This window comes from Perca fluviatilis, chromosome 15 (genome assembly GCF_010015445.1).
Source record: "Perca fluviatilis chromosome 15, GENO_Pfluv_1.0, whole genome shotgun sequence".
Classification (NCBI taxonomy): Eukaryota; Metazoa; Chordata; class Actinopteri; order Perciformes; family Percidae; genus Perca; species Perca fluviatilis.
The window spans coordinates 22,284,596-22,310,754 of record NC_053126.1 but is presented as its reverse complement, the minus strand read 5'-3'; the positions used below and the strand labels follow the sequence as shown (position 1 = coordinate 22,310,754).

General features: G+C 42.1%; 2 protein-coding genes across 9 annotated transcripts in view; one reads left to right on the top strand and one right to left on the bottom strand.

Annotated features, from left to right (window-relative positions):
* The first annotated feature begins 7,246 nt into the window (after positions 1–7,246).
* On the top strand, positions 7,247–15,565 carry LOC120574468. Of its 3 annotated transcripts, XM_039824757.1 has the most exons (3): positions 7,248–7,494; positions 7,647–7,724; positions 13,935–15,565. In XM_039824757.1, exon 3 carries the CDS (start codon positions 13,954–13,956, stop codon positions 15,379–15,381), a length of 1,428 nt encoding a protein of 475 aa, XP_039680691.1. In that variant the 5' UTR covers positions 7,248–7,494; positions 7,647–7,724; positions 13,935–13,953; the 3' UTR covers positions 15,382–15,565. The 3 variants fall into 3 exon arrangements, with proteins under 3 accessions (XP_039680692.1, XP_039680691.1, XP_039680690.1); XM_039824758.1 differs by lacking the exon at positions 7,647–7,724 and having other exon boundaries at positions 7,247–7,494; XM_039824756.1 differs by having other exon boundaries at positions 7,248–7,724.
* A 2,576-nt stretch (positions 15,566–18,141) lies between these two features.
* ppfia3 (PTPRF interacting protein alpha 3) overlaps positions 18,142–26,159 on the bottom strand; it is a 32,579-nt gene continuing 24,561 nt past the window's right edge. For 4 of the 6 annotated variants that reach the window (XM_039824746.1, XM_039824749.1, XM_039824747.1 and 1 more), the window contains exons 25-31: positions 25,929–26,104; positions 25,415–25,512; positions 23,436–23,611; positions 22,502–22,570; positions 22,235–22,400; positions 20,883–20,944; positions 18,142–20,614 (exon numbers count right to left, since the gene is read on the bottom strand). In XM_039824746.1, the coding sequence (XP_039680680.1) occupies positions 20,892–20,944; positions 22,235–22,400; positions 22,502–22,570; positions 23,436–23,611; positions 25,415–25,512; positions 25,929–26,104 (738 nt within the window). In that variant the 3' untranslated portion in view covers positions 18,142–20,614; positions 20,883–20,891. The remainder of the gene's footprint in view (positions 20,615–20,882; positions 20,945–22,234; positions 22,401–22,501; positions 22,571–23,435; positions 23,612–25,414; positions 25,513–25,928; positions 26,105–26,159) is intronic. The other 2 variants (XM_039824748.1, XM_039824752.1) reach the window with 1 other exon arrangement.

Here is a 26,159-nt window from a genome sequence, read left to right as displayed (position 1 = left end):
TTGGTGCTCTGAGCCCCCCCCCCCCCCATCCCCATCCCCATCCCCATCCCCATCCCCATCCCCATCCCATCTCACTCTCCTCCCTCCCTTCTTTTTTCCTCATTCACTTCCTCTCCATCACAGGATTCCCTTACTCAAACGGTCAGTGTTTATCACCGCAGACAGGATGGGAAAAAGATAACAAAACTAGTCTCAAATTATTTTCCTCTCCTCTCAACAGGGAGGGAGTTTGGGACATCCAGCCCGTCAGCAGACACGGTGGTGGTGGTGGTGGTGGGGGTCATGATTACCCTCCCTTCCACAAGAGGGCGCTATGACTCTGCACTGAGTGGAGAAACCTGCACCGTAGCCTCCGTCTGAGGGATCCTTTGACAGATATCAGTGTCAGTCAGTGAGGCCTCAAAGAGCATGGAGGCCCATGGGTGGAGCTGCTGCATATACTTTACATACATAGGTCGAGCTTTTTCCATGAATCGTGACACACGGAATTAGAAATAAACTGAAAAAAGAAGTTGAGTTTCAGGTTTGTCATACCGGAGACACATGGTGCTGTGGCAGGAAGAATGTCGGCCTATGATTGGGCTTTATGAGGGGGCCAGGATTGATTTATAAGCGTAGCTTCTCAACTATCAAATACAATGTTGTTTAACGACGTGACTTTGCAGACCTCCGACAGTCTGACTCTGTTGAAGCCTTTAAATACGAACCCGTCTTTCAGTGAGTTGCTCATCCCTTTCATTCCTTCAGGCCTTGTACCTGTTGGGTCTAGGTCTCAATGAACACCTTAAGCCTCAATCTTATACGAGAACATTGCAGCATACTGTCGCTGCCTCATTCCAAATGTTTGGATCTGAATCTTTGTCCTCTAGGATATTCAGCCCCTCTCTCTCACTCTTGGCTTGAGTTTTTACCTCTTGTGTGTATGTGTGATCTTTCCAGGTTTCCATTAGGGGTGTTGAAATGAATCATTGCATCGATGCGGACCTAGACGATTCTGCATCGATGCAGTGACAGACCATCGGTTATTGACTACTGATGTTACTTGTTGATTTTCCAGGTGCTGCTTTTTGCCTTTTGTCTGTTGTCTGCTGTGCTTAGACTCTGCTCCATTCAGGGAGTGTCTTTTTTAAGATCGGATACAATAAAAAGGGGAGTTCATTTAGATCTGACTGCTTGAATTTGTTGATGAAAACCATGTGTAGTAATGTATAATAATATTGAGGAGGTGACGCATCGAATCGATTTGAATCGTTGACAGGATAACCATAATCGAACTGAATCGTGAGACCAGTGAAGATTCACACCCCTAGATTCCATGGTGGGGAGGAGGTTGTGTGGCTCAGGTCTATTCGGCGGCACCCGGAACCTGCTCGACTTCCTCCTAGATCCATATTGTTCATATATGTTTACAATCTATCTATATTTTTGTCACCCTGATTGTCCATACCGTAGTTTTATTATGTTGGTTATTCTGTACACACGACATCTATTGCTGTCAGCCCATCCAGGGATAGGGATCCCTCCACAGTTGCCCTCCCTGAAGTTTCTTCCATACTTTCCCTGTTTAATGTTTTTTTCTTTTTTTTCTTTTCTGAAGCAAGGATCTAAAGAACAGAGGGTGTAGTATACTGTACAGATTGTGCAAATTTGTGATATTGAGCAGTGTAATTAAATTTGAAATTGACATGTCATTAATATCCAAAGACTCCTTGTTATGGTATGAAACCTGCACAGCCTCTTCCTTACTGGCATGGCAGACATATGCAAACTAAAATCAATCATAAAATTATGATGACACGATACTTACAATATTGTCATTCATTATATGTTTATGCACCAGCATGGTTAGCATAGGAGTTATAGTTGCTGACAAATACATTAATTAAACTTTTTTTCTGCTTATAACCACATAACAGTGTGTTATAAGTATTTTTTAATGTTTAAATACTGCTTATAAATGCTCAATAGGGGGATTTAAAGTGAAGTGTTGCCATTTACTGACTTTGATTTATTATCCAGCACCAACACTAACAAACATACATGCACACATGCACGCATACGTACAACAATACAAACATATAGCTCTGTGCACATGCAGTCCCACAGGAGTGACAGATGGAGAGGGGCAAGGCGGGATCAGTACAACTGGGCCGGTGCCTCCATTGTGCAGTAGGTGCACTGTAAGTCTATACTCTACTAATTGCCAGAGCAGTTCAAACACAAAGTCTGCCTCTGAAATCTAATCCTGCGTGGTGTTGTACAGTGAGTAAAGTTTACAATGTGTTACATTTTTCCTCTGGCAAGAAAAGGGACAAAACATGGCTTATGGAAGAGAGGGGTGAGGGGATGCGGAGGAGGGGGAGAGAGAGGATGGTGGGGTGGATAAGTGCAAAAAAAATCCGCAAAACACAGGGAGTTGTGATATTTCACTATTTAGGCTGCATGTCTGATGCGGGGACGTCCAGACTGCAACGACTCTGTAGCAAGTGAATAAAAGTGTAGCCGCTGTAAGTGGATGGAGTACTGTAAGGAGACACTGAGGAGGGACAGATAAGGAGGCAAGGACGAGTGATTGAGAGGTGATCTGTGGAGAGAGAGAGAGAGAGAGAGAGAGAGAGAGAGAGAGAGAGAGAGAGAGAGAGAGAGAGAGAGGTGCTGTAATAGGAGAGGGATTGGCAGGGCAGACGATGTAAACAAGACGAGCAGAGTGTGTGCGTTCAACGCCGGCTGCATGGCGGCATCTGAAGCCCTTCTATAAACTGAGAGTGACCCGGCTTCTGCACCAACACCACACGTAGCAGAAAATCTAAACAGACAGACTTGGGACGGGGCAGACTGCCAGGTAATGCAAAGCAGCGCCAGTCTGCAGTTTGCACCCATTCAAACCTGTTTCTCATTAAGCATAAAACAGAATTACCTAACTAAGTCCTCCATTCCCCTTAATGAGGGTTTTCAGCTCCGATGCTCTCACATTCCATACACTAATTTCAGTTTCACGCAGGACATGTGTTTGTTTTTCAGTGTGTGTGTGTGTGTGTGTGTGTGTGTGTGTGTGCATGCGTGCCTGGGTGCGTGCATGTGTGTGTGTTTACGTGTGGTCTGGCTCCAGACCCTGTCACTCATCCTCTTTGACCTTTAGGAAGCTGTGAAATTTAATTTCAGGCTTGGGTTGCCTTTTCTGCACAATCCCACACCTGTGCCAAATGTGTCCGTGGGGAAGTTGCACAGCAGCTAAACCGCTGCAGCCAGGGATGTCTAAGACAGACTGGGAGCCAGACAGACACACAGACAGACAGACAGACAGGAGGTGACGCAATCATCAGAGTCTGAACCCCCTGTGAATGGCCTCACCTTTGACCCTTTACCTCTTTACCACCATTGCTGCCGACTGGGGCATTTCCATGAGGATTTGGCTAATTGGGTCAGGTTGTGCAGAAAGCAGCATTAAGTCTGAAATTGGAAACATATGCTATACCTCAGTGTGTACGTGTGTGTGTGTGTGTGTGTGTGTGTGTGTGTGTGTGTGGTAATGGTAGTGATGGTGGTGAAGCTCCTACTAGAGAGGTTTGAATTTAGGGGAAAGGAGGAGGAGGGAGTGCAGCGCAGTAAGTGAGGTCAACAATGGAAGGAACGATGAAAAGGATTGAATATGTAAAATAAATCAGTGGGAGAGGATCAAAGTGTGTAAAGATGGAAGAGGAGATGATGAAGGACTGAGACTGGGTACCTCGGGGAGGTTTAGGGTCCGTAATTGAAGTCTAACTCGGTGGCTCAGTCGCGGACAGACAGACTGTTAACCTCGCCCTGACAGCTCTGCTATTTGCAATAATTGCCATAATAACTACCTTCCAATTATGCTCAGATCCGAGTTTCAAATGGAGGATGTCCAATGCGAAAGCAATAAGTTGATGTGTGATGGCGCTGTGTGTGGGAAAGATTACATCGAAGGAGTCTAGGGTAGTAAAAGTGACATCTGGAACTGAGAATCGGTTGTCAGGATTGAAAAAGGTGGATGATGAGCAGAAGAAAATGAGTAGAAAATGATTCTAGTGAAAGTGATATCATGGCTATGAGACACAGTGAGTGATGTTGCCAAAGGCTTTGCAAGTTCCTCGCATACAAGGTAGGTTCAGAAAAAGAATCGTTTTTTTGTAGGGCTTTGAACAGTCTGAAAATCTGTTTGGGTCATGTTGGTGAAAATACAAATACCCAAACGAAAAACAGAAAGAGTTTTGTGTTATTCCTGGCAATATATTGTGACTAATGTTAAAGGCCTTTGTCGACACAGGGATTTAGGAAATCTTTTAATGTGACATGTTACAATATGAAGGAAAACTTGTTTTGTAAATGAAATTGAAATAAATCTCTATACCTACCCGATTGTGAAATGGTTGTGGTTAGTTTTGCATGTCTGAATGGGTGGGTGTGTGAAAGAGAGAAAGAGCGATCCCTTTCAATAGCCATTTTTGTGTGACCGCCACTCCTGTCCACACTTAGCTAACAACTTTCTCTTGCTCTCTCTCTCTTACCCCAACTCTCACTGATGCACCCTGAGGTGGAAATATCTAAGTGCATGCAGGGCAAGTTCAGGCAAAGAGGGAGATAGAGAGAATGGTGGGAGGGTTGCAAGGATTTTGAGTGACTGACACTAAATGCCGTGAGGGAGGAGTATGTGTGTTAATGGTAAAGACAACAAATGGAGTGCTGCTGTACGGTGGGTACGGTTAAGAGAAACAGAAAGAATAGAGATAGGCAGAGTGTGTATGTGTGCGTGTGATCACGTGTGTGTTTGCGCAATCAGTCAACGGGTGCAAGTACATCAACGCTCCCTTCCATCAGAGGGTTTTGACAGTGTTAAATGTCTCCGTCCCTGAGTGAAGACTGCACTTTAGTCTGCCCCTCTATACAGAAGTGACCCGTTTTAGCGGCTTTGAGTTTGAAAAACCTCTTTTCATGATCCCCCTTCTCTTTCTGTGTCTCCTCTCCTGTCCCTATCTCTCCCATCCCCAAACTCTTTCATGAGCAGTCTCTCAGGGGCAGGGTTGTAACAGAACCCTCCCCTCTTTTGTCTCCATTCTTTTCCTTATCCTTTCATCTTTTTAAACATTCAGGGGGAAAGGGGTTTGGTGAGATGGAAACCACTACTTGGTAAAGGAAAGAATGAGATAGCATGTGAGAGAGGGGAAGGCGGGAGGGGGGAGTAGGCAGAGTCCCCCTGCTCATCCGCCAATTTAGTGCTCTCCTTTTCAACAGGGCCATTCAAGGTGGGGAGGCTCAGTGGACGCGCTGTTCTTGCAGGTCAATAGCAGTGAACCCCTGTCTGGTTTGTATGGGGACAACTTATCTGCTCAGAGGACCCGCTGAACTGTCTGTCGGCCTGTGTGTCCTCCATGGACCTCCATTGTGTCTCCGCTGGGCCTTCGCCGACTTTCCCCCAAAGACCTGTGAGTGGACAGAGCAGCCAGTCACCAGCTCCTGTTTCCATCCTTTCAACTTTACAGGAATCCCGAAGCTGCCTGCACTCACACAACCAACATATACAGAAAGAAAAAAAAATGTAATTACGCCAACTAACTGCCACATTTCTCCGTTACCATTCGAGAAGCTTTCATATAAGAAATATCTGAGTGCACGCATATATGGGACAACATATATGGAACTTACATTTACGAAGTGGGACAATACTACATCTATAAAACACATATATGTACTGAGCTTGCACAATAATGTAATTCTGTTGATATAATAAATAAAAATGTTGAAAAATGCATAAAGGGTTGATTTTTTTTATCTAAGTAATTCACAGCAAAAACATGTTTAAATGTTGTGTGTTGCAAAACTTTCCACAGATCTCTAGATTTGGAGGCGCACCAGAAACTAATCATTTGTTTTTTTTGGCCTGTGATGTCAATTTAATAATTTTAATTTTTGCAAGCAAGTAGCTTTTAGTTTCCTTAATGATAAATGGCCTAATTAAATAATCACAATTGACATCTGCAGAAGTTAAATGCTTTGTACACCCCTTAAAACATTTATATTCCAACCGGCAGTACCTTTACCATAAAATGAATGGAGAATAGTTGCTTATGAACACAATACAGAGTTTCAAATAAGAGGTTATTCCGTGATGCAATATCTATAAATGGCTGGGACTCAGGGGGCCCCAAAATCAGCAAGACCACCCCTGTTAAAATGTATGCATGGAATTAAGGACTTTGGCCTATTTCCATGCTGAAAATGTATCTGCGGTGTTGGTGTGCCATCTGTATATTTACTTTTTTAAACCAGTGTATTTTGGATATGGTGTCCTGTGTCAATGAAGTATGAAAGTACTTATTACAGCCAATGAGATCAGTAAGATCCAAATGATCCTGTCAAAATGCCCTTCAGCAAGACACTCACCTTCCAAAGAGGCTGGCACATAGCCAAAAAAAAAGATCTGGTAACGTTACAAGCAAACAGGAAGCAATCTGAAAACAGACTCGGATTTGGCATTTAAACATTACGTTACATCCTCAGGTCTGATTGAGCCAAATGAGCTCATGTTGCACCCTGCACTTGCAGACGAGAAGCCTTGACGACTTGCGCCATCCAGCTTCACAACAACTTGTTTGTAATAATTTGCACTGTTACCCACCTATAATGAACTGGAATTGTGTGGACCCGTGCCAACACAACACTGCTGGTATTTCATCAAATTGTTTTCTTGGGAACAGTGGGGCGGGGAGGGAAAAAAAGTAAGGCGGGGGGGGGGTTAAGGTAAAACATCACAGTCACGCACATGTGAAGTGAAGACTTGCACGATGTAACGTTATGTTTGAATGTATGAAATTTAGCTAGCATGAAATGTGACTTTTTTGGCTAATTCTGCTCACTAAACGCTGGCTTGCTGTTTCATAATGTATGCACATGTTTAGGAAACGAGTTTTAAACACATCTGCTCTCACAGATGTTACTCGTTGTAATGTTGTAGCTTTCTTTTCAATATACTAACCTCCTGAGAAAAAAAAACTAAAAAAAACTTCGACTTGTCTTTGCGCTTCCCAAGAGAAACCGGAGTCGTTAGCCATATATCAAGCTAGCAGCGGAGGGGAAGAAGTTGCGCCGGAAGTGGCTATTTTTGTATTCGGAATAAAAGCACCGCCGCTACTCACACGTTCCATTGCGACACGGATACCTCAAAGCAGGTTTTTACTTTGAAAATCAAGACCAGAAGTTAAGAGTCCAACTCGTGCTAGCTTAACTGTTTGTCCGACTTTACACGTTTCAAGCGGAGTTCAGGTCTTAAACATTTGGCCAACTTCTTTACCTCTCCACTTCTTCGTTCACATATTTGAACTGAGATACCTTTTCCCCGGTCTGCCTTGGAGAAGTAACAACTCATGGAATATCTAAACGTTGTGGCACGTTTACATTTTTGACACTTTCTGGGCTTATTAACAAGCCTTTCACCCCCCCTCAGTTGAAGCGCTCCCAGGACAGGAGAGTTTTCTGGTTTGTAACTTTATTTTTTTTTTTGTGTTCCTCGTCGGATTTTTGGAGGGCACATGCGATGTCACGGACTATTAAAAGAAGAAAGAAATGTTTGTGTTTAGTTTTGTGTTTTCCGTACTAAGGTGTTTGATGAGTTTATTTGTTTAAACCAGTTGAGCAACTGGCGACAGGACTCTATAATCAATGTGGTGTCAGCTGGAAGGACGCGGGGTCCGGATCTCACCTAAACGGTATGGCTTTAAATCATACACGTAGGCCTGAAACACATCATGTAAAGTCGGTTACAGTGTGTATGAATTCATATGCCTACATATTTATTGATTTATTCCGTCAGTTGGATACACTACTAGTTACATACCCTATACGTTATTTAACAAAGTCAGTTTATCAACCTGTATTTTCATTATTAATGTATCGGCTCACTTTTTTTCACACAACTGGCATACTGATACTGTTTTTTTAAATGTATTTCTGAGTTAAAGTGTACTTATTTCATGCATTTATGAACTCTTTGAAAACATTTAGGCATTTTGAACACAGTCCCAATCCCACTTTACATGTTATTTTCTTTGGCAGTCCTGCAGTTGTAGCCTGTTTCACATTTTGTTTTCGTTGGCAGTCAGTCAGGTGAGGTGAGACAGCTACCGAGTCCCAAATCCAAACCCGCAGGTAGATCACACAGGTGGTAGTCTAATATACAACAAACACGATGCTCATGTCTTCATTTGATATTGCCACAAGATCAGGAGCAAATTCAAGTGAAATAACCCCTAAAGACATAATTTAATCCACTATTACAACTTTAACATCTTCTATTGGAAATACATTTCACTTACAACATGTTTCATCACATTGGCTTATATGATGTCAGGTAAGAATTTAAAAGATGAAGACATTTGTCGTGCTATCGGCTATTTTATTGCACTACTGCATAAGCAGTGGTGGAAGAAGTACTCAGATGTTGTACTCAGAGGTTTGTAGCCCCCCACCCCCCCACCCCAAACTATAAAACATATGTAATATCCATGTTCGCACAATATGTATTAGTTTCATTCGGGAGATACATCTCTTTATGAGATGACCAAATCACTTAAGCATACTTGACCATAAATACAAAAGTCAGTCTGATTAATTACAAATAACCAGTATTTAATAATAAAAATGATATGGAATTCACGACAATATATATACACCAATTTATGGTGAAAATATAATTATTTATGTAAAGGAAACATAGGTGACAATTCAAAATCAAAAAACATAATAATATAATGCACTAAGGCTCTCAAATATTTATCCGCCTGCAGATCAACTTCTCATTTAATGTTATCTCTGCTCAGTCAAGACACATCTCTCCCTCCTCTTTTGCATCTTTTTTGTGTAAATAACCTCTTTCAATGTGCATGTGGCAATTATTCACTTCAATGATGCATTAATTTGTGTGTGTGTGTGTGTGTGTGTGTGTGTGTGTGTGTGTGTGTGTGTGTGTGTGAGCGTGAGCGTGCGCGGGACAGAGATGTGACTGATAGAGGTGTTTTATACAGTATGAGCTGTATAAAACAGCTGAGATTAGAGAGGAGGCTGGATCTTTGCAGGCTGAGCGTGGTATGCAACAATCACAGACCTGGAATTAATGGGCTGTTTGCACAGTGAGACAGCAAGGCATTGTAAATGACCACATGTGAGACCAACACTTTTACTCTACCCTGAGAGAGAGAGAGAGAGAGAGAGAGAGAATGTACCTTCATGTGTTTTGCAGCCACTCCTGTTGTCACTGTTTTTGACAGTCACACTGACAGATGCATTTCAGACAGCTTAGTCAAAAGGAACTTGACACAAAAACTGCTGTAAGATGTGATGTGCAAACTGTCCTCCAATCAGCCATGCTCAAGATATCTTCCACCCCTGTTGACTTCAAAGTAGGCAGGATTAGGTTAGGACGGGGCCTGGTCCTAACACTAACACAGAGTGCATTAACTCTGTCAGATGGAAGTGTCTGACATTAGCCACGCATGAGGGGGGCATTGGTTTGTTAACAGGCTAATGGCCCAGTAGCTACTGCCAGGTGTGAGGGCTGCTTTATGGCATCTGTTTCCAGGGGAGGGTCTCACAGCCCAGAGGCCCTCTGTACTAAACTCCCCCTGATTCTGCCTTCACTCATGCTGTCTCATGTGGATTTAAGACCCGCGGTTCACACTGACAGCACTGAAAACACAAGTCAGACCAATTTGCCAGGTGCCAGATTTTGTAGAGAAACACTGCTCCCAAATATTTCGCAGAAATCGTTTAAAAAAAATGATACTTATTTATGCATTATGTCATGTCACTTATGAAAATATATATCTACAGTATAATGAATGTACTTTTCTTTATTGTTTTTCCGTATGTTCAGGTTTGTCTGCCTGTTTTAGAGCAAGACGTCTGTAGTAGCTGCACATCAACGAGGTCGTTCGATTCGCGTGTTTTATGTTTTTTGAAAGTGGCTTGGTAACAAAACAAAATAGTCATACTAATAATAAACAGAAAATAATCGTCAACTTTTTTGAAAATTGATTAATCGTTGTGGTCAATTTTAAAGCAAAAAAAAAAAAGTGAGAATTTTCTGCTTTACATCATCGTACATTATAGTAGGTGTAATTTATTTGGGTTTTGGACAGTTGATGGAACAAAAACATCCCATTGGACATGGTAGTTTTTCCACCAAACAATTAATCCATTTGTAAAAAAAAAAAAAAGGCTCAGTAGATTAATCAATTACAAGAAAATGGTCATTAGTTGCAGCTAATAATATAATATAATATAAGTATTTATAGAAAAATGTAGCGCAAGATGCTTTGCAATAACGAGAAACTAGAAAAACCCGCAACATCGGTAAACGGAAACAAGCAATAATGATAGTAAAATAATATATGTAAATATTCTGAATACTAAATAGTGATCCAGAGCGAAGGAAACTAGTTGAAAGCAAAGTGAAATAGATCTGTCTGAAGCATTCGCTTAAAGATGTTCTCTGAGGTGGTCTCCCTGAGTAAACATAAAGGCACACGGAACCAGGAGAAACAGGCCGCTTCTCCGCCGTTTCATTAGTATACAGTCATAACCAATGTTGAATAATTCAGTGTGCCACCGTGACTCACGGTCATAGTTTAGTCTGTTTATTCATGGAGTTTTGCTCGGTGACGTGGTTGCGTTCTGTCGGTTTGTTTAGGCCCTAGTCCTGTGGTTTCAGGCTATTCTTCCTGTGCTCTTTTGGAAGAACTTCAGGCTACGGAGATTAGGATTATCATACAAGTGTCTGTGTTGAGTGGGGTTTTATTTGCTAAGTGAGGTTTTTGATTTAGAGAGACTGGGATGTGTGTGTGTGTGTTGGTCTGGGGGACTTCAGAGCGGCTGGGTCTGGTCCAGAGGGCGGAAGAACGATGTGGTCTTCGTCTAGCCTCGCAGGGAGCGCAAATGATGCGTGTCATTGTAGCAAATGGAGCATGGTGATGAAGTGCTGCTGCTGCTGCTTTACAAAGAAACCACTTAGAGTGTGCTCGCCTGCCTTCGGTGTGGTGCCTGAGTGCTCCAAGAAAGCCCAAAGATGCATATAGCTCTCCTGCAACAGAATACTAATCCTGCAGATTCTTCCTGGATATTCAGCCTGTACCTCCTCCTCTCCACAGCGGCTCATTTGAATTGATCTTCTATTAGAGATTGTGTTCACATAGGGCTGGGACGATGTGCGTTTCTGGATGTTACACTTCTGGAGACAATATATCATGAGACATTTCTAAAAAACGAATTATTTTCAAAAAAAAAAAAGAATGCACATCACATGTCAGTCTGACATTTATTTCATTTGTAAAGTACATAACATGGATTTTCTGCATGTTCTGCTTTCACTTTGTTTTGCTGGAAAACACTTTGTGTTGTAGTCGCCATCGGCGGTACCGTATAAACGGAAGATATTTAGGTGAATCATTGGTAAATTTTTTTAAAATAAATACAAAATATGGATTCTGGGAAAAGAAATTAAAAATCACGATACATACATGAATCTATTTTTTTTTTTTTTTTTTTCTCCACCCCCTAGTGTTCACCTTTGTCTGTTTCCAGCTTTAGCTGCTGTTGGCTGGCCTCTCCGAGTCCGTTTACGGTTTAACTTGCTTTCATCACCTTAAACACCTGTTTTTTTTTTTTGCAGGCCCAGTGCCTGGATCAGTAGCAAGAGCAAACAGGAAGCTCAACGCACTTTGATGTTATTTATTGTCAGTATGGCAAGCAGACGCTTTGAGCGCCCGAGGCGACTGCTTGAGTGATGCGTCGACCAAACCTTGTTGCTCCTGCATTGTGTGCAGGGCGCGGCCGTGCCGAGGACATGTCCTGTCACCGACGGGGTTTTACTTTTGTCATGTCTCATTCACATGCTCACACACAGTCACTGATGGCCGCCGATACGTCCGTTCAGTCACCCTCCTAAGCAAACAAACACGCAAACAAACACACAAACAGTGGTGACACCCACACCTTCCCACTTATGTTTTACGTGTTTTGCCCCCCCCCCCCCCCCTATGCTGCCTGAGGAAACCGTGAAGGAGCCGTGCCAGTAAAGCCGCATCACTAACATTCTGATCATTCCACCTATTTTAACTCTTTCCAAGTGACCTCCTCCCTGCTTTCAAAACAAACAACTAAACTTGCGCTCACCTCTTCGGTGTGCTGGTTGAATGCTATCCCACTGCACACGCCACATGGGTGGGTGACTGGAATCTTTTTTTTCCCAGTAAGTCACAGGTGAACCCTACTTTAAAATACAAATGAATCACCTCTATCTGACTTGTGATTCATGATGGTGTCAGACATGAAACTATGAAAAGTCTTTGTGTTTACATTTGGCTTACACGAGGGAGTGCTTGTTCCGAGTTTTGTCTTCATCTTTTAGTTTTGTTGGTTAACCGTTCTTATTAGGACTTTTTCTTTGTGTCAACATTTAACATTATGTATCTTCAAGTTATGAATAACACAAATTTGACAAATCTGGCAAAATGTGATTGTCATTCACAATTTTTTTTATTTAATTGCGTAATCTTTGAATTTTTTGGGTTACTAACATTTTTGTATTCAAATATTAAATTCAGTTAAATTATTCGAATGAATCAAATGTCTAATTTTCTATCATTTAATTTAATGAACCATTAAAGCAACTAACGATTTTTTTCGTTATTGATTATTTTGCTCATTATTTTCTCGATTAATAAAAATGATTTGTTTGGTCAGCGACAATCCGATAACAATGAAAAGTGCCCAAAGTGATGTCTTTAAATGTCGCGTTTTGTCCGGCCAACAGTCCAAAACCCAAAAATATTTAATTTATTATAATATAAGACAAGAAAAAGCAGCAAATGCTCACATTTGAGAAGCTGGAAGTATTCAAAGTTTGGCATTTCTGCATAAAAATAGACTTAAATGATTAACCAATTATCAAAATAGTTGAGAGCCATTCATTTTCTGTCAAATGACTAATCGTTGCAGCTCTAAAATAAACTTTGAATAACATCTTAATAACTCAACACTTTTTAATAATGTACTGTTTTAATGGTCACCTTCTGCTGTATGATTCCAGCCCTAAGAGGATTTATTACAAAGATTCCTGCAGTATTGGTTCCATAGTTTTGCTACACAAATCAACTACTAATCCTTTTGTTATAACAAGCTGCACAAAGTTTAAATAATGCAGGTTATGGCAGGCAGGGTGTTTACACTGGATTGCATAAATAATCTCCTTCAATTGAAAGCAGCAGTTGTATGGTATCATGTTGAGGCATCATCTTTTCAAAGGAAACACATTCCCCCACAGTCCAGGTGTGATCGGGTAGAATATCTGAGGTTTACCTCAGCGGTACTGGGATGCTTTTCTTCTAATTTGCTTGTTTTTGCAAGTAGACCTGAGGTAAACCATATGTTTGTTGAAGAGATTCCCAGATTCTTGGATCCTAGAAAAAGCTTTAACAACCGAACAAAAAAAAAAAAAAAAAGAAGAGAAAAAGTCATGCCCTTAAAAGCTGAAAGGGGAGGCTTGTTTTCTCTGGTTGCAGATGTCTTTTGAATCTATTTCCTCTGGCTGTAAAGTTTCTGACTTGCATATACAGTGTCTCTATATGAAGGGCAGCCCTTCCGAATCTACAGCGTTCGTAGCTGAACTTCCCACATGAAAAGGTCGATCTTGTTGTACTTCATCCTATTTTTCCACGAGTTCTGCCAAGTTTTTAAAGCCATACCTCAGTGGTTAAAGCACCAGGATCATAAAGCTGCGGGCCACCAGTAAAACCTCTCATTTTACATCTTAATTGAGGTACTTAGCTGAACTGCATAAGCCACAATTTGCATTGTATAAAATAACATTGTCTCTCTGCTCTCTCTGTCTCTGTCCCATCTATTACCTCTGTTTTGTCTACCAGCTGATACGTCTTGGGAGTGATGCACTGGCTTCCCCTGGTTGCCATGGTGATTGCCTCGGCCCTGCCCTTCCCTCACAACCCCGTGTCCAGGATTGCTGCCGCGACAACAGAGCCGGGCTTTGACGACCGCAGAGAGAACCCAGCCGGTCGCCTTGCAGCGCCCCCTGTGGACTACAACTTCCACAGAAATGCCTCACAAACGGACTACAACATGGCTACTGCTCTTAGCCAACACAGCAACCGACAACCCCTCCAGTACCGTAAGGATTATGTGAAATCCTCCGCAGATGAAGAGACTTCCACATTTAAAGTGGAGAATCAAGGAACCTATCAATCAAATAGCAACTCAGGCAGCAATGACAAAATCAGTGTGGATGCTCCCATGGAAGGAGGAACGCTCAGGACCGAGGATATTTCCCAGGATAATTCTCTACCAAAGGACTACAAAGCTGACAGCAGCAGCAGGCGAGATTACTCCAGTTTTGTGGACTTTTCCAAGGACAATATTCAGGACTCCACAGAAAGACTGTTGCAGGTTTCTACAGCAGAAACCCTTATTGCCGTCAGTCCTGCGGCTAATCTAAGGGATCACAGAGGACCAGAACCAACTGTTCCCTCGGAGAAGCTGAGAGATGCGCCTACAGTCGGGACAGGGAGCACGTGGACGCCGGGGGCTGCAAGAGGTCTAGCTCAGGAGAGCTTGGACCTGGAGGCAGGGCTGGGTCTGGAGACCGGGCTGGACACTATCTTAGAAGGAGACGAGATGTTTCTGGACGCACATCCGCGAGTCCTGTTCTCTCCCTCGCCGTCGCCTCCAGAACACCCGCCTCTCCTGCTCATGTTGGAGAGCGGCCTGCTGGAGGAGGACAGGGACAGGGAGGATCAGGACGACGTGGACGGACACATCGAGGGTCACGGGGACCGGGCCATCGACAGGAGCTCCACCCTGAGCTGGGCTGAGGTCGCCCGTCCTGTTAAAAGGGATAAACGCTCGCACTTGATCGACAGAAGGAGAGGGGAGAAGTCGGTGTGCGAGGCAGAAAGTGTTTGGGTTACCGACAAGAAGACCGCCATCGACTCCCACGGTCAGAAGGTCACCATCTTGCAGGAGATCCAGACCCAGACGGGACCGCTCAAACAGTACTTCTACGAGACTCGCTGTCGCGAGGCCGAGCAGCTCAGCAACGCCAGCAGGCCAAGGGCCGGCGCGCCTCCGAAATCTGTCGGGACAGGCGTTGCCGGGGCCGGCTGCTTTGGCGTGGATACAAAACAGTGGTTGAGCGAGTGCAAAGCCAAGCAGTCGTACGTCCGAGCGCTCACCAAAGACGTTAACAACAGAACCGGATGGAGGTGGATCCGCATCGACTCGTCCTGCGTGTGCGTGCTGCTGTCCAGAGTCAACCAGGCGCTGGGGAGGGAGGTCTTGACGAGGAAGGGGAGAGGCTGAGAGAGTGAGAGAGGGAGAGAGGGAGAGGGAGAGGAAGAGGGAGAGGGAGAGGGGAGATAGAGAAGAGAGATGCCAAGAAGTAGAAAGTGACACAGAGCAGAGCAGCTGTGACATCCTTCTGTGTGCACTTCCTTAAAGTGATGGTTCGGAGTAATTCACCCTAGGGTCCTTTGCACCATGACCTCGAGCCAAACACCCCCCCAGAAGCTTTTTTCACCTGGGTCTAACATTGGGAGAGTTAGCTAGAGTAGCGTTATCAGCTGAATAGCTTAGCGCAGGGGCTAATGGACCCACGTTTATATCTCGTAAGTTACCCCACTAATAATGCCCGAAATGATACCAAACGTCTACAAGTAGTACAAATAGGTTATGCTCTCATAAAACGATGGATTGGAAAGTTTGTAAGTACACCAGAAGTTTATGAACACTTGCCTGCTCTCTTCAGCTCTCTGTTGCTGCTGCTTTCGGGCATTATTAGTGGGGTAATTTACGAGATACAAACGTGGGTCCATTAGCCCCTGCGCTAAGCTATTCAGCTGATAACGCTACTCTACGCTAACTCTCCCAATGTTAGACCCAGGTGAAAAAAGCTTCTGGGGGGGGGTGTTTGGCTCGAGGTCATGGTGCAAAGGACCCTAGGGTGAATTACTCCGAACCATCACTTTAAACATGATGGATTTGGTTATTTCTCTCTCTTCCATCCCTCCCTCCCTCCCTCCCTCCCTCCCTCCACCACAATTTCAAATGACTTTTGAAAAAAAACAAGAAGACCTCAATACTAGATCTTAGGGAAAATTGTCATATATATATATTTTACTTTGAAAAGTACTGTTCTGTTTTTGTATGATTTTATCTTTCATAATCTAAGTTATTTTTGATTAGTATGTAAGCATGTGTATGTCTTTGATATTAATATATTCCTTTATATATGTGTACAATATGACACCAGTATACCTTTCTTGTATGAAGCTATGTATATCTGTGTGTATTTATAGAAGACGTTTTCATGGAGTGGTAGGTCTCTCCAGTGTCTGATGATAATTCCAGCCTCTGGGCCGCTCGGGTTGTGAGAGGAAGGAGCGCCACCTACTGAGGCTCCATTTTACTGCTCCACACTGTTCCCATATGGATTATTACCATGAATGTGACAGTGCTTTTAGTGTTGGATACCGAAACTACAACATGGGCACACTTTAGCATGGTTTCACTCAGGCTGATGATGTGACAGGAAACATCACAGAGTGTGGAACTTGTTCATTGTGGTTCATGAATGTGAATTATATGACACCTAAACAAGCTAATGTTACCATCTTCTGGTTTGTTCCGTTTGCCTGCCAAAACGTGGTAATAAAGGATCTTTGTACTCAGCAATTTTTTTTTTTTTTTTCACAGAACGTAACTGATGTAAATATGCAGAATTGAATTCTCAAAGCACTCTGGGATTTATTTTGGAAAAGATAAGTTATCATAAGTAGTACATTTTGATTATTTTACTGCTGCAATCTGCTGATTAGATTCAGTTTCCTCAAAATAGAGCTTCATAAAACACAGTCAATGTTAGAAGTATTCAGATCGGTTACTTATGTAAAAGTAACAATACCATAATTTAAGGGGAGACCCTACAGGTGAACAGGGTAAATATTTTAACTCGTAGATATCACCATGAAACGTCCCCAGTCGATTACTTACTTAAGAATATTTTTTAGATCACAATTTTTCTAAATTTAAATTGTTTTGAGTTTAAATATGTAAAATGATGCATTCTTTTTTTTTTTTATAAATTTGTGCTAATTTGCATATATATCCAGAACAGAAATCTGAACATTGGATAAAGCCAGGTTCAAAATTCTTGCTTAATTTGGTTGACATATTAGAGTCAAAGGTTTTTACAGAGGGGATTTTGGATATCTCTTTTTGCCATTTCATGAATCAGAAAAACAGCCATAAAAATATCAATTTACACCATGCTTTTAGGAATAAAATGTTCTATTAATCAGGCTATGAATGATATATGAAAAACCTCCTCTGTAAAAACCTCCAGAATATACAGTAGATAGGAATGAAAGTGGAAAGTTTGGTGTATGTACAGTAAGTGCTACATACTGGCTCAGAGTATGAGGAAAAACAAACAGCCTTTAACGATATGTATTATAAATTATACATATCACCATGAAACTTCCCTGGTTTATTACTTACATTAAGACAATTATTTTTTGTATTAAGTTTTCTGAAAATGAATGTTTAAATATGCAAATTAGGCATTATGTAATGCCTACTTTTGGTGAATTTAAGAGGAATCTACAGACGCAAATCGACAGTGTAGTAAAATAAACACCCAAATATGTATTTTGGATGTTTTCTTTCCACTAGTCTCAAAAAAGACGTTATGGAAGCGAAATGGCCCAAAATTTCAAAATTGACCAGTGCATGAAAAAACGATTGCCTGTAGTGTCTCGCCTTAAAAATACTCCATTACAAGTAAAAGTCCTGCATATTTTGTTTTCAAAATCCTACTTTGAAAAGTAATTAGTGGCTATAGCTATCAAATAAAGTGGAGCATAAATAACAATATTTGCCTCATAAATTAGGTGCAGTAGAAGTATAAAGACGCCTAAAATATTCAAGTACATGTATCTTTAAATTGTAATTAGGAACAGTACTTGAGTAAATGTACTTAGTTACACTCACCTCTGCACACCGGTGACTGCAGAAGGGAAAGAACAGAAGAAATCAAGGGGGAAAAGAAAAAAAAGAAGAAAGTTTGCGATGATCAGCAGATCCACCTGGATCGCTTTATTTTTTTGTTCTTTAACATCACCATTTTCATCATCATCGTCATCATTGTTGTTTATTTTCCAGATGATATTTTCAATTTGTATTACTATCACTTTAATCATGGAAATCTGTTAAATCATTGCACAATTTGTTCTCAAAATGTACACATACAGTAGTGTATTTGAATGACCATTTTCAATGTTTCATATTTACTTTAAAACTAGTTCAAAAGAAGTCAAGAAGGAACAGAACACGTACATACATTTATCCAATACATACCTAAAGAAAATAAATAGATATCGTAAAAAATAAAAAATACAACTGAAAAAAATACACACATTTTACAAATTGATCCCCAGGCTCCCAACCCCTGTAGGTTTATCATACATATATATATATATATTTTTTTTTAAAGACGCCTCATATCATCTTCACCACCAAAAAAAAGTTTTTAGGTCATTGTCGTTTGTTTGACATGCATCGTAAACACAGAGGCTAAAGGTTTTGTTTCCTGGGCTTCCTCGGGCTCGCCCTCTCTCGCTGCCGCTCTCTGATCTCACCCCTCCCCCCAGAGAGCTCTTGGTTTCTGTTATGGCTTGTGTGTGCAGTAAAATGACCGGCTTCTGTCCATCCTTTCAGTTTTTTCTCTCTTACCTGTGAGTCGCTGTTTTGTCTCTCCGCCCCCCCTCTCCCATCATCAGGATTACCCAAGACCCTGAGCTGATGGTTACTGTACACGTCACATTGTAGACGGTTGGTGAGGAGTACAAGTCTGACCATGATGTCATGCCGTCCTAAGTGTATATATATATTTCATGTTGTATGTATTTATCGGCCAGTAAAAAGATACTGTTTTATTAAAAATAACCTTTGGGTTGCCACGTTGTGAAAAATCCATTTGACTGTTGCCTTATCTTTTTAGCTAGCTCTTTAATCCATTTATTAACAATAACTTTTTAAACTCCACACAGTTTTTGTAGTAGAAAAAGCCTTTATAACTGCATTTTGGACAACAGATCTAATGGCTCATTATTAAGACAGAAAACATTTTATTTTTTACATGAAGTTCCTCGTACTTATCTACCAAACGCTGCAGTTATAAATATTAATGATGTTGATAAGTGGATAATAAAAACCTTTCTTCCAGGAGGTAACGTATGTTTTAAAGCTGTCCATTAGTGGACACAAATTTGACACCATCTAAATGGATTTTTCACAACGTGGCAACCCAAAACGTGTCTTTATTAGCAGCTTTTTTTTTTTAACTGACTTATAAATGGAGATATCCTGACTTTTTAGTCCCCCCCAAAAAAGCGCAAAAAACCCTGCAGAATCCTACATTTCCCATAATGCAACCCAGTAGTGTATTTTTGGAAAGCTCATCCAGCACCACAGAAGACACTATACAACTGTTTTTGCAGGCTGAGTAGTTCTTCTCATGTAAACAAGCAAACTGAACTTTATGTGAAAAAAAAAGTGCCGCTTTAAAACCTTTATGGATTTCCTGCCATGGACATCCTGAACACAGTGCCTCTGTGGCCTCGCTCCACCCTGTCCCATCCACCTCTGGGCCTTTGATCTCTATAATAGGGTCCCTTCAAAAGAGATTACTCAGCCTATCGGCTTTCAAGGTGCCAAAAGACAAAGCCTGAGGAGGGTCCCTCTGATGTGCTCGGAGCCAAACAGTGGTCGGAACTCAGACCTGTTTTACCACACCACTCCGACCAATCGGGGACACTAAAGACACCCCTGATGGGACCATAGAATCCGACAATAGAGCCACGATGGCTGACACCGGACACCATGAGCACAAAGGAGAACACCGGTGTTGTCTATTATAACCGGTTTATTATAACCCGGCCATTATCCCCAATCACTTTACAATTTAACAGCCTTCCAGTCGTTACTCTTGTTTTTCAAATCTGAACTTTACGGTGAGGTTAACTTCTGCCCTGGCTCTCATTAAAAACACCTGTGGTCAAGCAGAAGTTATAAGGCGACACGTTTAGTTGTTTTCAAACTGTAAGAGAATAAATGGCAGCGAGTAGTGGTTTCCTCTGTAGGTAGGGAAATGAGCCCTGATATTGCCGACTCTGCTGACTGTGTGCAGACTCTGGCAGGAATGAAGAGGGGGGGGAAAGAAACCCACGCGACCAACACCGGTGTTGCCCCTTCATTAACCCCGCGGCGCAGCCACACCGAGGGAGGAAAAGCAAAGGCAGAGCGACAGGAAGAGAGAGACACAGAGAGAAAACAGCTGATCCCACTCAATCTTCCCAGTCTGATCGGAAAATGCATTCATACATTCTTCATGTCATTTTCCCCTTTATTCCTTTGCTTCTGTTATTGCAGAATGGTCAGACCGATAGATTTATTTGTTAAGTTAAATGGTTATATGCGTTGCTTCTTTCCCCGTGGATGAGCGAGAGGGTTCTCTAGCCCCGATCCAGTCAGCGCCCTGAGGAGAGAAACAACATTATTCCCATGTCATTGCTTCCGTGGCCTTAATTCAACTCTTGCCTAAATCCCCACCAACCAAACCCACCACTAAAAGACCTAAAATCCCAGGCTCAAACCAATCCGACTCGACAAACAAATACATAAAACAACCAAGTTCAAAGAAATGTGCTGGCCACATGTGAAAGGCATCTCGGAAGAGTTTTGTCTCACCACACAGATAAAACCCAACACCACTACTAGACAGTTTCATTTATGAGTGTTCTCACCTCAGCCCCTCAACAGGAGTACGTCCTCACTGAGGCAGATTCACCCCGGGCACCAGAGCTGGCTGTGTTGGAGACCGGGGAAACAGACACAGATGGGGTCATTATCGTAACTGCCGTGCCTTAAACAGCACTGACCTTCCACAGGCATTCCTATTAAGAAGTGGAATGAGGGATCATAGTCCTTCTCTGTACTTTGAAGTGTCTGTTCCTCGTTATTGCCAGTTCCTTTGCTAAAGGAAAGAGACATTTCCTCTGCCAAACTAATGGCAGGGTTGCATGAAAACAAACCAATTGTCTGTGCATGTGCAGCGGCTTATATAACATGGCTGACAGTGGTGGAAGAAGTATTCAGATCCTTTACTTAAGTAAAAGTCCTAATACCACACTGTGAAAATACTCCACTACAAGTAAAAGTCCTGTATTCAAACCTTAATAAAGTGAAAGTATGTAACTATAATCAGCAAAATGTGCTTAAGTATGAAAAGTAAAAGTACTCATTGTGCAGTAAAATTTTCCCTGTCAGTGTTTTCATATTATATCTGATGTTTCTTGATTAACATTACTGCTGCATTAATGTGTATGTTTTTACTGCTGTAGATGTTTGAGGTTGTGCTAATTTGAACTCCTTTATATACTGTTGGGTAGTTTAATCTACAGCAGTGCATCATATTCTATGAGATCATCATATGTTTGTAGCGTGGCTGTCCTGTGAGAACCACGTATCTCTAAAAAGTCAACTGTTCATGGTATCAGAAAAACAGCCTTGCATTTTCCTGCTGATCCAAGAGGCTTTTTTAAAGACTTTATTTTAGCTTAAAAATAGGAGAATTTTCTCAACACATAAAGGAACACTTCATCCTTGAGTTTATCACAAACATTCAACATCAACACATCTGGAGATCCGTGGTTTTCACAAAAAGCGGATGACAAACTGCCATCTGAAAGGAACTAAATCTGTCAGACAAATGGAGTGGAGTAAAAAGTACAATATTCACCTCTGAGATGTAAGTTGCTTAAAATGGAAGTACTCAAGTAAAGTAAAGTTGAATTTGAACAGTACTTAAGTAAATGTGCTTAGTCACATTCCTCCACTGCTGGCTGAAAACTAATGTTTCTATTCAAGGCTCATTTCAAGCCAAGATGTTAACACCTTTATTACGTGCAGGATACCTGATCAGCTACGACAGAACTTGTGTCCTGATTCCTGTCATGCTTTTCATGTGAGTAATGCCATATAGAGTAACAGGTCGCCACACATCGTCTAAATGGAGACGCGCCTCGAGGGCTCAGAGGAGCCGCAAAAAAATGTGAATATGAGAGCGGAGGTGTCAGAGGTCACGTGTGGTACTCACCATCACTCTGAACCTTTCTCAGGGTAACGGAGGGCGTGGAGATGGCTGAGGCACGGAAGTTAGCAGGCAGGGTCTCGGCGGAGTCGGACGTCACGCCCCGAAGGTCTTTCTCCCGAAACATCTTCCTCCAGGAGGGCGAGCGGGTGAACGTCTTCGCTCCGTCCTGCTACAGAGACAGAGCGTGTGAACAGAAAGATGGCACGCTCAGATAATCCATCACTTAGTCAAATATGTACTTGTTACTTCGAGATGATTTAGCATGCTGACCTCTTCAGGTCGTCTCTCGGTTCCCATGGAGATAAGGGAGTTGTACTCTTGCTCCAGGAGCTGTCTGGCCTGCAGGAGAGAGGAGACCAAGAGCTTTGAGACTCTGCAGATGACGAATTTTCTGCTGCTATTCATTAGTTCATGTTGAAATATCATTCCTGCTTCAAACCAGAACAGTTGGAACTCTAACGTATCAGATGTGGCTTGTTATTGTTAAGAGTTAAAGTCTTAAATGTTTAAGACATTTAAAGGCATTTAAAGCCTTTATAATAGACAGCAGACAGGAGACAGGAAACAATGAAGAGAGATGCAAACAAAGGTCACCGCTGTGTTACTTTGAAAGGTTATGGACATATCAAAGGAAATTTGACTTATGTATTCTATATACATATGTATGAATGCTATTAAAGACGGTTTTTAAACTAGAGTAAAAAGCCTTTGTTCTGCAAGGAAAATTTGTGAAATAGATGGTCAAGATATTGTTAGTCCTCCTCATGTTTGATCGCTGTGCAGAGTGACGCACGATGCACGTGCAGAGTTTGACACTAGAAGTGCGTTTTAAAAGAGGGAGAGTTCTCTGTCTTTACTTTAAATCTCAGAACTAGTTTGGTAGCCAATCATGATCCAGTACGCAACTTAGACTTAAACGAGTGTGATGAGGAAACTCGAAGCCTCCAGCTCACATTTCCAGTGAGCTTGGAGACGTCTTGTGTTCAGCAGTTAGGGTTCATACCACATAACCACAATGTTGATGATTCCCCTCCGGCTTGGCACCACTCTCCATGTTTCCTGTCGGCTCTCAAATATATTAAAAAAGAAAAAATGCCAGAAAAAAAATATAATCTAAAAAAACATGCTTGGAGGGGGGAAAAATATTTGCCCTTAAAAACAACTCTTCTCTCGCTACTGTACTTCCTCTTCATAAGTGGATTACCTGTGTGTTCTGATTGGGGATCTGCAGCAGCAGGGCCAGGTCAGTGTAGTCAAAGGTGTCGTCCAAAGCCAGCAGAGCCCCGTGGACGCCGCTCTCACGCAGGTTGTCGCCATACTCCTTCAGACCGATAGTCTGCACCCAGCACATCACACGCTCATTGGACCACACCATCACATCTGGCAGGAGAGAAGGAGAAGGTGAAGGGAGGGAGAGAAGGCATCCATCTGCAAACAGCAAGCTGTCCGCTCGCTGTTTTTAGAAGCCAGATAAGGTTTCGTAATAATTCTGCTCACTTCCTGGAGCTGGATGAAACATGCAGGCTTATTAATGGTCTTCTGAGGGGGTTAAATAAAGCTAAACGTGAGACACTCACAAAAAGCCACACATTTACTCACTCGGGAAAATTCTTCTGTGAAGAAATCAGCCAATATGAACTGACATGAATGTACAACATGTGTATCCCAAGGCGAAGACGTGGGAGAGCGAGAGGTTTGGGTTTGTCTAATGACTGAGGCTGTTGACATTTATGTAATCGTTATATAATAACAGCCAAATTGCACTAGAAAGCTGTGGTTTATAATCTCTTCCAAGTATGAGGAGAGGGGGAGCAATAAACAAGGGGTGGTCCAAACATCTCCCAGCAATGTGGACGACTGCAGAAATCAAAGGAAATGTTAGTTTTGTTTGCCAATATTAAAGGTATAGTTCAGATCTTTTGAAGTAGGGTTTTATGAGGTACTTATCCATAGTCAGTGTGTTACAGTAGATGGCGGACGGCACGCCCCCATTTTTGGAGAAGCAGGCAGGAGTACCGACACGGAAGCTAAGCAATGTAATGTAATATATTGCTGTCAGACTGCCCTGTTTAAGTTTACCGGAGAGTAAAAATGTTTGTCAGAGGAGTCTTGTGGCTTTGAAGAGAGCGATATAATAGCTTCAGTTCCCCGTCGGAAAGGACTGTCTTCCGGCAAGGTAAAGTTGTGAAAATCTTCTTACTATAGCGTACACTTAAACTAATATAGATCTATTTTTTTTTTTAGGTGGGCCTTTTTTTAGCGGCTGCCTCCGTCCACAGCAGCACATTGCTTAGCTTCTGTGCCGGCACTCCCGCTTCATTTCCAAAGTGGGGGCGTGCCGACCGCCATCTGCCGTAGGTAATACACTACTATGACTATGGATGAGTACCTCATACAACCCCACTTCAAAATATCCAAACTACTTACGACTTACTACTGTAGGAACGACCTTTTTGATCATATCTGATATGTTGGTGTCTTTTAAGTCCATGTGAGTAGGGTACTTGTACAGTATGGACTTGTACATGGTTAAATAAATAACGTTACTAACTGACTAATAAAAATAACAGATATACAAATAAATAAAGGGACAGAGCAAGATACAGTATTAATGTGTAATAATAATAATAATAATAATAATAATAATAAGAAGAAGAAGAAGAAGAAGAAGAAGAAGAAGAAGAAGAAAACAGAGCAAGTCTCTTACAGATTACAGTGTATAGTTACCAGCTATGTGAGTATGTTTGCTAATTACGTAAGTTACGCAAGAAATGGTGCCTCTCTTTTCATTACGGCGGTTGCCTGTACAGAAGTCAGACGATGTTAATTTGTGACTCTTTATATTTAGCTATTGTTGCAACAGATTAAGCTATTCTTGAGTTTTTTTTCATTCTGTAATGATGAGTAGTAAATGTTAACCATTCTTACGAGTGGTGTTTTCTGATAGGCGGCCCTAAACAGCCGATACACATTATCCAGCTTACACAGGGTTAAAAATACCAACAGCAATAACTGTGTAAATAATTAACCTGGATATCAATGGTCAAGGGTTTGTATAGTAATCATCGAGGTAAGCCTTGAAAGACAACAGCACAGTGTGAATAGAGGAATTAGTTGGGTGAACAGGGTCAGAGAAATAATAGCATGAGTAATGAGATAATGGCAGAGAAAACAAGAGCTCACCTTTGTTGTGGTGGACGCTCTCCTCCCTCCTCCTCTCCAGCTCCTTGCGATCGTAGTTCAGACGCTTCAGGCACATGATGCCGTAATGCAAACTGACCCTGGGAGAGGTCAAAGTGCCAGAGGGTTGAAAGGAGGTTAACTGAGGGCGTGTTTCCACTCTCCCCTCTACTCACAAAGCATTAACACAATCCAGTGCCTGTGACCCTGTCAAAAGAGGGCCTGGAGACACATACCTGAGCGGTGTTTTCACTTGATTTGTTTAACTGTTTTTTAAGTTCAATATGTTCTAATAACATCTCTTAATCTCTTACATGCAAGATCTTTCCAAAAGCCAATGAGTACTTGTGGTAAATAATCGTGATTTCAATATTGACCAAAAGAATTCCCTCGCCACACACAAGCACATAGTCAACAGAAAAGAATGAGAGTGAAAACAAGATAAGTGACAAAAGAGACTGTGAAAAGAAAAGGAAAAAAAAAAGGCGAGAGTGGCCACGCCGAAGCCGAGTTCTACCTGTGGAAGCTGTCCACCATTTTCAGCTGTCCTCTCAGCTCCTTCTTGGTGAGGTGGTCCAACATGCGGGCATCCACCAGGGACTCCATGAAATAGCTACGGTACTGTGGCAGGCCCAGGCTGGGCAGCCAGTCGTTGCCCACCCACTCATGATTCATATCGCCATAGGCCAGTATCTGGAGGGGACAACCACAGATGATCAACGCTGATTCACGCTCGGCTTCATATCTG

Excerpts from the sequence above, each read along its gene's own strand:
- LOC120574468 (XM_039824758.1), top strand. The coding sequence starts at position 13,954 with ATGCACTGGCTTCCCCTGGTTGCCATGGTGATTGCCTCGGCCCTGCCC.